This window comes from Hypanus sabinus, chromosome 31 (assembly GCF_030144855.1).
Source record: "Hypanus sabinus isolate sHypSab1 chromosome 31, sHypSab1.hap1, whole genome shotgun sequence".
Lineage (NCBI taxonomy): Eukaryota > Metazoa > Chordata > Chondrichthyes > Myliobatiformes > Dasyatidae > Hypanus > Hypanus sabinus.
This window is the reverse complement of record NC_082736.1, coordinates 26,231,485-26,248,178: the sequence shown is the minus strand read 5'-3', so window position 1 is coordinate 26,248,178 and position 16,694 is coordinate 26,231,485. Positions and strand designations below refer to the sequence as shown.

General features: G+C 48.9%; 1 protein-coding gene across 1 annotated transcript in view; it reads right to left on the bottom strand.

The window, feature by feature from the left end:
* Nucleotides 1-946: 946 nt before the first annotated feature.
* The window catches only part of LOC132383705 (solute carrier family 35 member F3), a 33,595-nt gene continuing 17,847 nt past the window's right edge, over nt 947-16,694 (bottom strand). The window contains exons 4-7 of the mRNA XM_059954895.1: nt 16,230-16,355; nt 11,598-11,790; nt 8,120-8,209; nt 947-1,580 (exon numbers count right to left, since the gene is read on the bottom strand). Coding sequence (XP_059810878.1) covers nt 1,315-1,580; nt 8,120-8,209; nt 11,598-11,790; nt 16,230-16,355 — 675 coding nt within the window. The 3' untranslated portion in view covers nt 947-1,314. The remainder of the gene's footprint in view (nt 1,581-8,119; nt 8,210-11,597; nt 11,791-16,229; nt 16,356-16,694) is intronic.

Here is a 16,694-nt window from a genome sequence, read left to right as displayed (position 1 = left end):
TAGCCTGTCCAGTGCTGCACTGTTCTGTGGTCCATTTAATAATTTTATCGGAGCTTGTTGGTCTGTAGGAATGAACTTAAAGCAGGTGTTTGGAACCTGGGAACCGCCTACATTACTTCCTCACATCACCGCTCCCCCCCCACCCAATTTCAGCTGTACCACACTCCCACCACCCTTTGATACAGTACCCTGTGACATCTTTCCTGAACAGTACAATTTTACACTCCTTCCTTTCAGCCTTCTTCTGGAAGCAGGTTCTGTTAGAAACAGATGTAGAGAGGATGTTTCCAATGGCGGAAGTGCCCAAGACCAGGCGACACTGCTTCGGAATAGAGGGGCGTCCTCTTAGAACGCAGACAAGAAGGAATTTCTTTAGCCAGAGAGTGGTGAATCTGTGGAACTGGTTGCCACAGGCGGCTGTGGAGGCCAAGACTTTATGTATATTTAAGGCAAAGGTTGATAGATTCTTGATTGGTCAGGGCATGAAGGGATACGGGGAGAAGGACAGGAGGTTGGGCTGAGAGGAAAAAAAGGATCTGCCATGATGAAATAGCAGATCAGACCTGATGGGCCAAATGGCCTAATTCTTCACCTTTAGCTTTATGGTCTTATGGAAAATCCCTCTCAAATTCCTAGACTACAATTGGATCTTCTATCTTTATTCTCTGCAGCACAGGAAAATGAAGGGAGATTTGATTAAGGTTTTAAAAAAATACTGAGAGGTATAGATAGGGTAAATTAAACCAGGGTTATTCCTCACTGAGGTTGAGTGAGACTAAAGCGAGAGGTCATTGGTTAAGGGTCAAAGGTGAACTGTTTAAGAGGGGAACTCTTCCCTCAGGGTGGTGAGAGTGTGGAATGAGCTGCCAGAGGATGGGGGTTTGATTTCAACTTTTAAGATAAGTTTGGGTGAGTACACAGATCAGAGTAGAATGGAGGGCTATGGTTGTTGGGACTAAGCATGGACTAGATGGGCTGAAGGGCCTGTTTCAGTGCTGTGGTGTTGTATGACTATGGCATCGTTGTCACAGATGGCTCTGAAGGCCATATCATTGGGTACATTCAAAGTGAAGGTTGATAGGTTCTGAATTAACAAGGGTGTCAATGGAAAAGGCAGGAGAAAGGGTTTGAGAGGGATAATAATCAGCCATGGGATAGCAGAGTAGATGGACTGAATGGTCTCATTCTGCTCCTATGATCTTATTAACCCTTTTAGTCGTTTGTAACGGAAGATTTATGCTCAAACGTTGATGGTACAGCATTAAGTTTTTTTGGAGGAGCCAGAAGGCCCCATTGTTAAGGAACCAGATATTCTTACAGACTTGGGGCATCCTTCATCTCCGAGCACCTGGGACCAGGTAGGGTAGCGGGCCAGCCACAGGCCTGCAAGCTGCCCTCTGAGTTCTCAGGGCCTGGATCCTCCTTGGCTACCCGTCCCCTCAGCTTGGCAAGGAACCCCAGGGCCATGGTGTCCCACTCCCCCGGCAGCAGCAGCAGCAGGAAGGCGAGGCAGAGAACAGACAAGGCGGAGAGCCGCACACGCCCAGGTCCCCAGTCTGTGCCGTGATACACATCGGCGACTGTGGAGGAAAAAGCGAGAAACTTGGTCAGGATTGGGAAACGCTGCAGAGGGCTGCAAACTTGGCCAGCTCTGTCATTGGCACGAGCCTCCCCACCATCGAGGACATCTTCAGAAGGATGGCATCCATCATTACAGAACCCCATCGTATGCCCTATTCTCAATGGTACCATCAGAAGCCTGAAGGCAGACACACTGTTTTAGGAACAGCTTCTCTCCTTCTGCCATCAGATTTCTGAATGAACAATGAACTCATGGACGCTACTTTTTGCTCTCTTTTCGCGTGATGTATGGTGAGGTTGTATGAAACATTGGTGAGGCCAAAGTTGGAGTATTGTGTACAGTTCAGGTCACCTAACTATAGGAAGGATATCAGTAAGATTGAAAGAGTACAGAGAAGATTTACTAGGATGTTGCTGGGTCTTCAGGAGTTGAGCTACAGGGAAAGATTGAACAGGTTATCATTTTTAACATTGTATCATTTCTTAATGCATGCATTACTAAATTGACAATAAACGAGGACTGAGTGTCCTCATAATCTAATCTAAAAGGTTAGGACTTTATTCCTTGGAGCATAGAAGAATGAGGGGGGTTTGATAGAGGTTTACAAAATTATGAGGGTTATAGACAAGAGTAAATACGAGTAGGCTCTTTCCACTTATATTAGGAGAGATAAATACGAGAGGACATGGCTTTAGGGTGAAAGTGGAAAGGTTTAAGGGGAACATTAGGGGAAACTTAGCTCAGAGTGGTGGGAGTGTGGAATGAGCTGCCATCTGACGTGGTAAATGCAGGCTCACTCTTAAGTTTTAAGAATAAATTGGATAGATACATGGATGGGAGAGGTCTGGAGGGTTATGGACTGGGTACAGGTCAATGGGACTAGCGGAATAAAGTTTTGGCATAGACTAGAAGGGCCGAATGGCCTATTTTCTGTGCTGTAGTGTTCTATGGTTCTATTTAGTTTAATTTATATATATAGACAATAGGTGCAGAAGTAGACCATTCGGCCCTTCGAGCCTGCACCGCCATTTTGAGATCATGGCTGATCATCTACTATCAATACCCGGTTCCTGCCTTGTCCCCATATCCCTTGATTCCCCTATCCATAAGATACCTATCTAGCTCCTATTTGAAAGCATCCAGAGAATTGGCCTCCACTACTTTCCGAGGCAGTGCTTTCCAGATCCCCACAACTCTCTGGGAGAAGAAGTTTTTCCTTAACTCTGTCCTAAATGACCTACCCCTTATTCTCAAACCATGCCCTCTGGTACTGGACTCTCCCAGCATCTGGAACATATTTCCTGCCTCTATCTTGTCCAATCCCTTAATAATCTTATATGTTGCAATCAGATCCCCTCTCAATCTCCTTAATTCCAGCGTGTACAAGCCCAGTCTCTAACTTCTCTGCGTAAGACAGTCCAGACATCCCAGGAATTAACCTCGTGAATCTACGCTGCACTTCCTCTACAGCCAGGATGTCCTTCCTTAACCCTGGAGACCAAAACTGTACACAATACTCCAGGTGTGGTCTCACCAGGGCCCTGTACAAATGCAAGAGGATTTCCTTGCTCTTGTACTCAATTCCCTTTGCAATAAAGGCCAACATTCCATTAGCCTTCTTCACTGTCTGCTGCACCTGCTCATTCACCTTTAGTGACTGATGAACAAGGACTCCTAGATCTCTTTGTATTTCTCTGTTACCTAACTTTAAACCCTTCAGATAATAATCTGCCTTCCTGTTCTTACTCCCAAAGTGGATAACCTCACACTTATTCACATTAAACGTCATCTGCCAAGTATCTGCCCACTCACCCAGCCTATCCAAGTCACCCTGAATTCTCCTAACATCCTCATCACATGTCACACTGCCACCCAGTTTAGTATCATCAACAAACTTGCTGATGTTATGCTCAATGCCTTCATCTAAATCGTTGATGTAAATGGTAAACAGCTGTGGTCCCAATACCGAGCCCTGTGGCACCCCACTAGTCACCACCCGCCATTCCGAGAAACACCCATTCACCGCTACCCTTTGCTTTCTATCTGCCAACCAGTTTTCTATCAATGCCATGAGCTTTGATTTTACCCACCAATCTCCTATGTGGGACCTTATCAAATGCCTTCTGAAAATTGAGGTACACTACATCCACTGGATCTCCCTTGTCTAACTTCCTGGTTACATTCTCGAAAAACTCCAATAGATTAGTCAAGCATGATTTACCCTTGGTAAATCCATGCTGGCTCGGCCCAAACCTAATAATGCTATCTAGATATGCCACTATTTCATCTTTAATAATGGACTCTAGCATCTTCCCCACTACTGATGTCAGGCTGACAGGTCGATAGTTCTCTGATTTCTTTCTCCCTCCCTCCTTTCTTAAAAAGTGGGATAACATTAGCCATTCTTCAATCCTCAGGAACTGATCCTGAATCTAAGGAACATTGGAAAATGATTACCAATGCAGCCGCAATTTCCAGGGCCACCTCCTTTAGTACCCTAGGATGCAGACCATCTGAACCTGGGGATTTGTCAGCCTTCAGTCCATCAGTCTATTCATCACCATTTCCTTCCTAATGTCAATCTGTTTCATTTCCTCTGTTACTCTATGCCCTTGGCCCATCCATACATCTAGGAGATTGCTTGTGTCTTCCTTAGTGAAGACAGATCTAAAGTACTTATTAAATTCTTCTGCCATTTCTCTGTTTCCCATAAGAATTTCACCCAATTCATTCTTCAAGGGCCCAACATTGTTTTGAACTACCTTCTTTCTCTTCACATACCTAAGAAAGCTTTTGCTATCCTCCTTTATATTCCTGGCTAGCTTGCATTCGTACCTCATTTTTGCTCCCCGTATTGCCTTTTTAGTTAAGTTCTGTTGTTCCTTAAAAATTTCCCAATCATCTGTCCTCCCATTCACCTTAGCTCTGTCATACTTCCTTTTTTTTTCAATGCTATGCAATCTCTGACTTCCTTTGTCAACCACTGTGGCCCCTTTCCCCCCTTTGAATCCTTCCTTCTCTGGGGGATGAACTGATTTTGCACCTTGTGCATTATTCCCAAGAATACCTGCCATTGCTGTTCCACTGTCTTTTCTGCTCGGATATCCGTCCAGTTAACTTTGGCCGTTAACTCATGGCTCCATAGTCCCCTTTGTTCAACTGCAACACTGACACCTCTGATCTGCCCTTATCCATGTATATATATATGTCTTACTGTAATTTATATTTTTTTAATGTATTGCATTGTACTGCATCACAGAACAACAAATTTCACAACATACACCAGTGATATTAAAGCTAATTCTGATTATGAGGGAATATTGAGGAAGGTGACAACTTAACTGGTTCGTAGGCTCTCTGTAGGGTGATAACATAAGTCCCTCCCAGAATAGAGAATTGGTTATCTGGGGTGGCATGTTAGCACGGCGGTTCGCAGAATGATGTATTGTGCCGGCAATTGGGATTTGGTTCCCATTGCTGGCTGTAAGGAGTTTGCACATTCTCCCCATGACCGTGTGGGTCTCCTCTGGATTCTCTCGCTTCCTCCCACAGTTCAAAGACGGACAGGTTACGGTTAGTAAATTGTGGGCATGCTATGTTGGCGCCGGAGACGTGGTGACATTTGTGGGCTGCCCCCAGCAGATCCTTGGACTGTGTTGGTCATTGACGTAAACAAGGCATTTTCCCTGTGTGCTTCGATGTACGTGTGACAAATAGAGCTAATAATCTTAATCCTTTTTCCTGTCAGTCATGCTTGCCATGAGTAAGAACTGACTTTATCCAGGGTTCCAGTCCTCCCCATTACTTACACGCAATTTAGCAGATAGCTACGTTGAGTGGGAGACCGGTAGGACTGATTTCATAGTTGCTAAAGTGTTGCAGGAATCTTCTGCTGGGTGGGAACCTGGTTTGCGGATGCAATTCCGACTTGCAAATTGTGGGACCCGAACAGATTATAGCAACAGAACGCAGATGTAACCTGGAGACGGACGGCCTGAGCTTGCATCTTGAAGCTCCCTTCCATTCATCATATTGTTGGACAGATCCCTTTCGCTTACAATGGACAATAAAGCTTTTCACCTCCTGAATATTTTTGGATTTTGGGCTGCCGATCATTAAATTTCACAATCTCGTACTATTTTTTAAAAAGTCATATTTGTTATTTCAGTACATAATTCAAGGCAGAATAATTGATGCCAAGACCAAGGAAGGCACTTCTGTTGGTCCATAAAGCAAACAGGTCATCAATGACAGGCAATTCGAAGAACTACAAGAGGGACAAGAGAAAATCACATGGAATGCATTCAAGGATGTTGTTGAAGATTTTCTTGGCAAAGACAGAGCACCAAACTATATGCAGCTGGTTGACAGCATGCTTCAAACATACAAAACCATGAAGTGCAACGTGTCACTGAAGATTCATTTTCTGCATTCCTGTTTAGACTTCTTCCCTGCAAATCTCGGTCAGTGACGAGCACGGTGAAAGGTTTCACTGGGACATTGCGGTCATGGAGAAACAGTATTAGGGCAACCGGAATCCATCTGATTTTTGTTCGACACAAGCGAGAAGCCTCAGACACCGAGTACAAGTGAAAATCATCAACAAAACATTTTTAGCTTAGTTGAACAATTGCAAAGCGTCAGCACCGTCATGCAATTAAATGCATTATATTCAATAAAAGTTCATGTCTTGTTTCTCCAAATTCCTACGTGATACAAGCAGTCTGAAATCATATTCATGCTCAGCTTCAAGTGGTCTATCATAAACAAAAAAAAAATCCGAGGAAGCAACTCTTCCAAATAATTTGTTGTCCAGTGTTATCAGGAGATGTTACTGCAGCCTCCTATTTTTGGGTTATCCTTAATACTTATGGCGGCTCCTAAGAAGTAGATTGTAGACTGTTGGTTGCACTTTGCCATTCATTTAGGATCTGTAGATGGCTCCATGGGCTGTTTTAATGACCAGATTTTTGCAGTGATGCAGATCATTTGGTCCGACTTATTATAGACAGGAGCTGGCATCAGCACCGGACTTTGAGGCGAGTGGACCCGGGTTCAAATCAGCCAGTTCCTTGCACGCTTTCCATCCATGCTGGGTTGAGTGTCGAGCCAGCGACTCGGCCTCGTTTCAAAAATAAATGGACAAAAAGCTAAAGAAACGGCAAGTTTGCAGCCTGGTGCGGCATGAGGGGCAAATAGAAAATAGTAATTTCCCCCTTTTTATTCTAAGTAACTTTTATTTTAATGAAATAATTATTTACTATAATAAACTGCAGTGCCTTTTCATTCTTACAGGCATAGACAATGCACTAAATCTTGCTCAGTTACGTCTCTGAAAACCAACAGGACTGTCACTATACATGTGGCCCCCTGTATTGTGGTAAAACTACTACAGTACTAATCTGGCCCCAACCCAGCCCCTCCCTGCCCAATAGGGGAAGAACCCTACACTGTGGCCCTCCCCCCACTGAGCCCTTGTAGTGGCTGCGCCAAACGTTAGAGCCTCCCCCAGCCAGCCGGCAGCTTCTCTCCATGGATGTCTCGATGCACTGGGAAGCCTACAGGTTTCAGGCTGACCAAAGGACCCCCCCATACAATCCGTGTCCGTGGAACTCAGTGACCACTGTAATCCATCACAGGCAAAGCCCTCCCCTCCACCGAGCAGGAGCGCTGCCACAAGAAAGCACCCATCCATCATCGAGGACCCTTTCTTTCTCCCTCTACCACCCAGGCCATGCTCCCTTCTCACTGCTGCCATCAGGAAGGAGCTACTGGAGCATGAGGAACCTTACCTCCAGGTTCAGGAACAGTTATTACCCTAAACTGAACCAGCGTGGATAACTTCACTCACCTCACAACAACCTACAGGCTTGTGTCACGTGACTCTACAAATCATGTTCCCAGTATTATTTATTGATATATCTAGCTTTCTTTCGATTTTTGTACTTTGGACAAATGGTCGTCTTTTGCACATGCATTGTCTGTCAGTCTTTGTGTTTAGTCTTCCATTGATTCTATCGTGGCAGGATGCAGATACGTCTCAACCGAAGGAGGTGTAAGGCTTTCCTCATCTCAGCTAGTCTGTGGGTCACCCTTGGGCAAGGTGTAGCCCACCCCCCCACAACTGATCAGGGTCATGTGAACCCCATGGGAGCAGGTTGTCTGAGCTGCCAGTGCAGATCACAAGTCCTGGTTATGCAGCCGCTGACCCCAGGCAGACAATCTCTGAAGAGTATCGGTAATGGCTTGAGATGACACTGCCCAGAAGAAAGCAACGGCAAAACACTTCTCTGTAGAACAATTTGCCAAGAACAATCACGTCAAATGACAGGGCACCTAATGATGACGTCTGTAGGAAAATGGATCTCAGGATAATAAATACACACATTTACTCTGACTTTGAAATGGACACATAACAGGAGCAGAAACCCTGCTTCATTCCCAACACCCCCCCCCCCCCCGCTTCACATTTCCCTCCCATCTCACCCAGATGCTACTGAGGACCCCAGTTCGTATTCAGCACTCGACACTGCTTACCTGTGTTCAGGGGTACACTCAGGAAGACCCCCAGCGACACGAGGCTGGGAGAGGTTACGGCAGCTCCGCAGTTGATGAGGATGTGGAACACTGCAAGAGAAAGAAGCCTGGATCAGCTCATAGCAGGACTGACCAAACATTCTCTACGCCTGGCAGAGCTACTGGTAGGGTTCGATGACCCCCTGCCGGTCCACACCATCTGATCAAATTCACCCAAAACACACATTGGTTGGACAGTCAGTTCCTTGACACTGTCCTGTCCTATATATCCTGGGCAGAAACACTAGGGTTTAAATACGGAGTAAAGCTCCCTCTACACTTCCCTATTGCAGCTTCCCTACGGCAGGCACAGGACAGGTCTGATACAGAGTCAATTTACTCCATGCTGTTCCATCACACACTCCCAGAGCAAAGACAAGGAGGGTTATGTACAGAGTGAAGTTTTCTCAGCATTATCCCAACACACGCTTTCAGGGCAAAGACAGCATGGCATAAGCACAGAGTGAATCTCCCTCCACACCGTCCCATCACACACTCCCGGGGTCAGACACAGAGTGAAGCTCCCTCCACACCGTCCCATCACACACTCCCGGGGGCAGACACAGAGTGAAGCTCCCTCCACACCGTCTCATCACACACTCCCGGGGTCAGACACAGAGTGAAGCTCCCTCCACACCGTCCCATCACACACTCCCGGGGGCAGACACAGAGTGAAGCTCCCTCCACACCGTCCCATCACACACTCCTGGGGTCAGATACAGAGTGAAGCTCCCTCCACACCGTCCCATCACACACTCCCGGGATCAGACACAGAGTGAAGCTCCCTCCAGACCGTCCCATCACACACTCCCGGGGGCAGACACAGAGTGAAGCTCCCTCCACACCGTCACATCACACACTCCCGGGGTCAGACACAGAGTGAAGCTCCCTCCACACCGTCCCATCACACACTCCCGGGGTCAGACACAGAGTGAAGCTCCCTCCACACCGTCTCATCACACACTCCCGGGGTCAGACACAGAGTGAAGCTCCCTCCACACCGTCCCATCACACACTCCCGGGGGCAGACACAGAGTGAAGCTCCCTCCACACCGTCCCATCACACACTCCTGGGGTCAGATACAGAGTGAAGCTCCCTCCACACCGTCCCATCACACACTCCCGGGATCAGACACAGAGTGAAGCTCCCTCCACACCGTCCCATCACACACTCCCGGGGTCAGACACAGAGTGAAGCTCCCTCCACACCGTCCCATCACACACTCCCGGGGTCAGACACAGAGTGAAGCTCCCTCCACACCGTCCCATCACACACTCCCGGGGGCAGACACAGAGTGAAGCTCCCTCCACACCGTCCCATCACACGCTCCCGGGGTCAGACACAGAGTGAAGCTCCCTCCAGACCGTCCCATCACACACTCCCGGGGTCAGACACAGAGTGAATCTCCGTCCACACCGTCCCATCACACACTCCCGGGGTCAGACACAGAGTGAAGCTCCCTCCCCACCGTCCCATCACACACTCCCGGGGTCAGAGACAGAGTGAATCTCCCTCCACACCGTCCCGTCACACACTCCCGGGGTCAGACACAGAGTGAAGCTTCCTCTACAACGTCCCATCACACAGTCCCGGGGTCAGACACAGAGTGAAGCTCCCTCCACACCGTCCCATCGCACACTCCCGGGGTCAGACACAGAGTGAAGCTCCCTCTACACCGTCCGATCACACACTCCCGGGGTCAGACACAGAGTGAAGCTCCCTCCACACCGTCCCATCACACACTCCCGGGGTCAGACACAGAGTGAAGCTCCCTCCACACCGTCCGATCACACACTCCCGGGGTCAGACACAGAGTGAAGCTCCCTCCACACCGTCCCATCACACACTCCCGGGGTCAGACACAGAGTGAAGCTCCCTCCACACCGTCCCATCACACACTCCCGGGGTCAGACACAGAGTGAAGCTCCCTCCACACCGTCCCATCACACACTCCCGGGGTCAGACACAGAGTGAAGCTCCCTCCACACCGTCCCATCACACACTCCCGGGGTCAGACACAGAGTGAAGCTCTCTTTACTTCTCCACCAAGCATTTTATGGGTGCCTGAGTGACCCCTCCCCCCTCTGGATTTCCTACATCAATCGGCTTAGTCTCTGAGTAACTTGCCAAATTTTGCGCTGTTCTGGGTGCTATGCCTCATCATCACTGACAATAGGGTCAAATGAATCTGTGGAATCCATTGCCATAAACATGGTGGAGGCCAAATTACTGAGAGTTTTTCAGGCAGAAATTGATAGGTCCTTCATTGTGGGGGGGGAGGTCAAGGTCAAGGCAGGAGAATAGGGTTGACAGGGAGATTAGATGGTGGAACAGACTCGATGGGCCAGATGGCCTAATCCTGCTCTGATGTCTCATGGTCTTACAGAGATGCTTCTTAGCCCATCACCCTACCTGGGCTTGGGCCACCGACAGCAGCTCGCCAGGGTCCTCTGTCCCAGGCCAGTCTTTCACGTTATCTCCATGTATAGCCCATCTTCTTGGTCTATCCTTCCTCGCCCAGGGAATGAGGTCTTCGGAGCTTCCGCTGGCGTTTCTGCAGTGCCGGGTTTTCACGGGATGGAGTTGCTAGCGCCGTGCCCAGCCCTCCTCTTTTGCATCTGGGCTTGGTGCCGTCTATGGCAGAGGCTTTGCAGAGAGTCGGTGGAGGCCAAATCATTAGACGAAGATTGGTGTTACAGGGAGAAGGCAGGAGAATGCAGCTGAGAAAATGCCTGCAATTGAATGGTGTGAACAGGCTCGATGGGCCAAATGGCCTATTTCTGCTCCTGCATCTGATGGTCTTATCCGACAATATGTGGCCTTGGGGAGCCCAGGGGTCCTCACACCAGCTACAAAAATACAAAGGCGCTCTTCTCTTTACCATTGCAGAAGCCCATCACCCAGATGGCTAGAGGGACCTCCACTGGCCCAGGGGGAGGCACTGTTGTGATGGAAATAACTGGTTCTTTGAGTCTCAACAGTAGAGGCCTGGACACACACACAGTTTTAATAATAACGAATTTATTTACAAGGGGAAGTCAGGTCAACACAAGCAACTACAACACACAGGAAGCGGTGTGGGGACAGGGTACGGTTACACAGACAAAGAACAAGGGAAAAGCACTACAACAACTTGACCTTGACCTTGGATAGCCACGGCTCCCTTACCAGGACAAACGATAGACCTTCCCAAACATAAATCAATGCACTTACCTCCAATGTGGTGGTCTGTAAGAGAGAGCGAGCCAGGGGCAAGTCTCATCTTTTATAGCATGGGGCTGGGCGAGATAATCCAATTAAGGTGACCGATAATTTAGGTGTGCATTGATTAGTTGGGCGGGACCAAATGTTGATTGTCATGTGGTGTGTCCTCCGACCGGCCAGGTGGCAGAGCGTCTGTCACGCGGCCGGTATCTCTGGATACAGATACGCACTCACCGAGGAGGAGACCAGCCAGCCCGCACAGATGGCCCCAGGGCACGAGGTCAGCAGATGGCCAGGGCTCCACCTCGGCAAGGTGGAGGCCCACCGAGACCCAGGTCAGGAAGAGGAGGCTGAAGACACCCACTGAACTCAGGAAGAACATAACTTCGCCAAACCTTGCAGGGCCGAGCAGGAGTTTAAACAGGACCTGTGGACCAAGTACAGTGTGTTGGCAACAAGATCATCCGATCAGGAGACAGGAGCAGAATTAGGCCATTTAGCCCATCGAGTCTGCTCCTAGATTTGATCATGATTTTTACCCCTCTCAACCCTGTTCTCTCCCCTGTCCCCATACCCTTACTAATCGAGAACCTATCAACCACCACTTTAAATATACCCAATGACTCAGCCTCTCCAGCATCTGTGGCTATGAATTCCAAAGATTCACCACCCTCTGGCGAAAGAAATTTCATCCTTATCTCTGTTCCAAAGGGATGCTGTTGTATCCTGAGACTGTGCCCTCTGGGCCCTTGACTCCCCCACTAAAGGAAACATTTTCTCCACGCTCACTCTATCTCGATCAGCTTCGATGAGATTTCCTGCCCCCCACCCTGCCATTCTCCAAAACTCCAGCGGGCACAGGCCCAGAGCTATCAAATTCTCCTCAAATCAGAATCAGGTTTATTATCACTGGCACGTGCTGTGAAATGTGTTAACTTGGCAGCAGCACTTCAATGCAATATAGAAGACAAAAAAAATCAAAGTAAAATAATAATGAACAAATAAATATCAGTATATGCATATTGAACAGATTAAAGATCATGCAAAAAAAAACAGAAATAATATATATTTAAATAGTGAGGTGGTGTCCAAGGGTTCACTGTCCATTTAGGCATCAGAGAGCAGAGGTCAAATGTTAACCCTTTCATTCCCAGGGTCTGTCTCGCGAACTTGCGCTGGGCCCTCTCCAATGCCAGCACAGCCTTTCACACTGCTCACAATGATTCGAGTGACTACTGGCCAATGCTTCATCAAGCCTCGGCATTCTACATCCTTGCTTTTACACCCTGAGCGTCTCAAAATGAATGCTAACGTGATCTGGTATACCGATGTCCAAAGGAACCCAGGACGGGTGACGTGCAGGCCCAAACGTGTGTGCTTAGGAAGGAAAACGGCTCAAACACCTCTGAGATTAACGATGCCATTCTGTGATTATAGTCAATTGCAGTTGATTCTGCACATCTTACTAGAACATAGGATGTAGAACAATGCAGCACAGAACAGGTCCTTCGGCCCACAATGTTGTGCTGACCCTTTAACCTACTCCAAGATTAATCTAACCCTTCCCTCCCTCAAAGCCCTCCATTTTTCTATAATCCACGTGCCTATCTAAGATTCTCTTGAATGTCCTTAATGTACTGCACTCTGTGTACCTCTGACATCTCCCCTAACTTTGCTCCAAGCACCTGTCCACAATGCCGCTGGCATTTAGGGCACAATGAAGTTCCTCTGGTTCTGGCTGTCCATGCAGTGGCACAGAGGTATTGAAGCTTTCTTCATTGCTGTTTCTGTAACAGGGTTGTTGGCCCCGAACCTGGAGGGCTGGTGGTCCACTAAAGTCTGACCTCTACCCTTTGACCTGTTTGGGATGGGTGACCCTACCAAGGGCTAAAGCACAAAGCCCTGACTCCAGCCAACACAACTCTTCAAGTCCTTGAGGCACGAAAGGCTCCAAGCCCAACAATCCTCAGACCACTCCCGCTCTGACATGTCTGTCCATGGCCTGCTCTACCGTCAAGATGAGACCGCACGCAGGTCGATGGAGCAATACCTTATCTCCCGCCTAGGTAGCCTCCTACCTGCCGGCATGAACATTCTACCCACAGACCTCCATTGATACCCTTGCCCCCCCCTTACCCCCATCCCTATCTATTATTTTAGTCTGGTTCTCTTTCTCTCTCTCTTTCCCCCCTCACTATAATCTCCTCCCCAGCCCTACCTTTCTTTCTCTTTTATTTCCCATAATTCTCCATCTTTCCCCAGCCCATTTCCCTCCAGCCTATCACTTCCTAGCTCTCTACTTTATCCCTCCCCCCACTTCTTATCCCCCTCTACCATCCCATGTTACTTCACTCCTGATGAAGGGTTTCGGCCCGAAACATCGTCACTACCTCCTCCCATAGATGCTGTCTGGCCTGCCGAGTTCTGCCAGCATTTTGTGTTTTTATTTATTTCCAGCATCTACAGATTCACTCGTGAAACCCAACAATAAGGCTGTGTTCCTCTGGGAGGACCTTAAAGTTATGTCCCCTCACCATTTCTGCCCTGGTAAAAAGCTATGCTCTAAATCTACACCAGATTGATTCCTGGGGTGGCAGGACTTTCATATTAAGAAAGACTGGATCGACTAGGCTTATACTCGCTGGAATTTAGAAGATTGAGGGGGGATCTTATTGAAACGTATAAAATTCTAAAGGGATTGGACAGGCTAGATGCAGAAAGATTGTCCCCGATGTTGGAGAAGTCCAGAATGAGGGGTCACAGTTTAAGGATAAAGGGGAAGCCTTTTAGGACCGAGATGAGGAGAAACTTCTTCACACAGAGAGTGGTGAATCTGTGGAATTCTCTGCCACAGGAAACAGGTTCATTGGCTGTATTTAAGAGGGAGTTAGATATGGCCCTGGTGGCTAAAGGGATCAAGGGGGATGGAGAGAACGCAGGTTTTGAGTTGGATGATCAGCCATGATCATACTAAATGGCGGTGCAGGCTCGAAGGGCCGAATGGCGTACTCCTGCACCTATTTTCTATGTTTTTACATCTTTATCACCTCTCATCCTCCTTCACTCCAAAGAGAAAAGCTCAACCCGGACCACGTGGAGTCACCGGGATGCTGTCTGGATTCAAGGGTAGGTGCTACAAGGAGATGCCGGTCACACTTGGGATGTTTCCTCGGGAGCAGCAGAGGCTGAAGGGAGATCTGAATCAGATTTATAAGATTACAAGAGGACTACACCCTTGTTGGGCTTGGTGCCTCAGTGACGCGGAGGGCTTCGAGCTTCGCCTCTCAGTCAAACAGGTCAAGGCTGATTCCAGAGATGAGGGGGTTAGACTATGAAGAGAGTTTGAGTCGCCTGGGACTGTACTCACTGGAATTCCGAAGGATGCGAGGAGATCTTATAGAAACATATAAAATTATAATAAGGATCGACAAGATAGAGGCGGGGAAATTGTTTCCACTGGGAGGTGAGGTTAGATTCGGGGGAGTAGATTGAGGACGGAGATGAGGGGGAACTGCTTTTCCCAGAGAGTGGTGAATCTGTGGAATTCTCAGCCCAATGAAGCAGTGGAGGCTGCCTCAGTAAATATATTTAAGACAAGGTTAGATAGATTTTTGCAGAGTAGGGGAATTGAGGGTGATGGGGAAAAGGCAGGTAGGTGGAGATGATTCCGTGTTCAGGTCAGCCATGATCTTATTGAATGGGGGAGCAGGCTCGACGGGCCGAATGGCCGACTCCTGCTCCTGTTTCTGATGTTCTGAAGTCAAAGGGTAGAGGTCAGACTGAGAGTGGCCCACCGGTCCTCCAGGTTCGGGGTTAACAACCCTGACTGTTCAAACAAAACTGTTAGAGAACTAACAGTGAGAAACCCTTCTACATCTGTGTGAGATGGCGTTCCTGACAGGAGTGGAAACCGAGAGGAAGCCACTGACAGGATAAAGCAAGCCCTGAGCGCGGCCAGAGATGCAGGACCTCCATCGCTGCCCTCAACGCCAGCGGTGTAACGGGGAGTAGACACAGGTCGAGCCAACGGCCGGTATCGCTTTCCCCAGGGCTGAAATGTCTTAACAGTGGAGGGCGTGCGTTTAAGGGGAGAGGGTGAAAGTTCAAAGGAGATGTGTGCAGGGCAAGTGATTTTTCGGAGAGAGTGGTCGATGCATGGGACGGACTCGCTGGGGTGGTGGTGGAGACCAAGACAAGCAGGGTGCCGCAGAAGCTCTCAGACAGGCACATGAATGCACAGAGAACACAGATGTGTGTAAGCGGCAGGGAGTTAGGCATTTAGTTACTGGTTTAGTTAGCTCGGGCCAAGGAGCCTACTCCTGTACTGTGCTGTTCTAGAAGTTGGTAATTGTGTACTTAATTCCTCCCGCTGGCATTTCGGGCGACGATGAAGGTCCTCCATCCCTGTCTGGCCATCAAATGTAGAAGGATTCTTCATTGCCCTGAGCTGAGTCCCCCCCGGACCTGCAGGACCGGTGGACCACTCTTGCTCTGACCTCTGCCCTTTGACCCTGTTTGGCATGGGTGACCCTACCAAGAGCCATAAATCGCCGACACCAGCCAGCACAGCTCTCCGGGTCACTGAGGCCCGCAGGCCTCCGGGCCCTACGACACGGACGTGGCCCTCCTGGAGGAGAAGCTGGCAGAGAGACACAGAAATATATGCGGAGCTGAGGAATTTAGATCACGAGGAGGAAGGAGTGATTTAGTTCAATTTGCCAGCATTCTCAGCACGGACATAAGGGCCTGTTCCCGTGCTGTGAAGTTCTCCGACCCAAGACCCTCGCTGGCCGCGGAGTTGCCCTGTCACTTTCCCCCGTGCTCCCGCGAGGTGCCACCCCCAGAATCGGGTCTGTGGGATCTTACCTTGTACAATGCGGAGGTGGAGGCGGAGCCCACGACCGAGGCCACGCCCACGATGGAGTTGCGGCGGAAGCCGTCGGCGTAAGCGATGAGCACAATGCCGGTGATGGAGAGGATGGCGGCCACAATCTGCACAGGTCAGAAGGAGCGGAGGGTGAGGTCACAGAGAGGGCTTGCGGTCCTACCTTGGCCTCCAATCGGTTCCCTACCCTTCCATTCCATGGGGCTCATTTCCCCAGCCTCTTCCCTCTCCCCCGTAAATGCTATAAAATATTCGTTGGCCTCAGAGAAGGGAGTTGTCCACTCACGCCATGCCATTCCTGAACCTCTCCAATACAGGTGTCCCCCGCTTTACAAATGTTCACTTTACACCTGCTTTCGCTTTACAGAGAGGATTTTCGCTTTTACGAAAATTTTCCCCATATAAATTAATGGTTCTTCGCTTTGCGCCAGTTCGGCTTAAGAAAG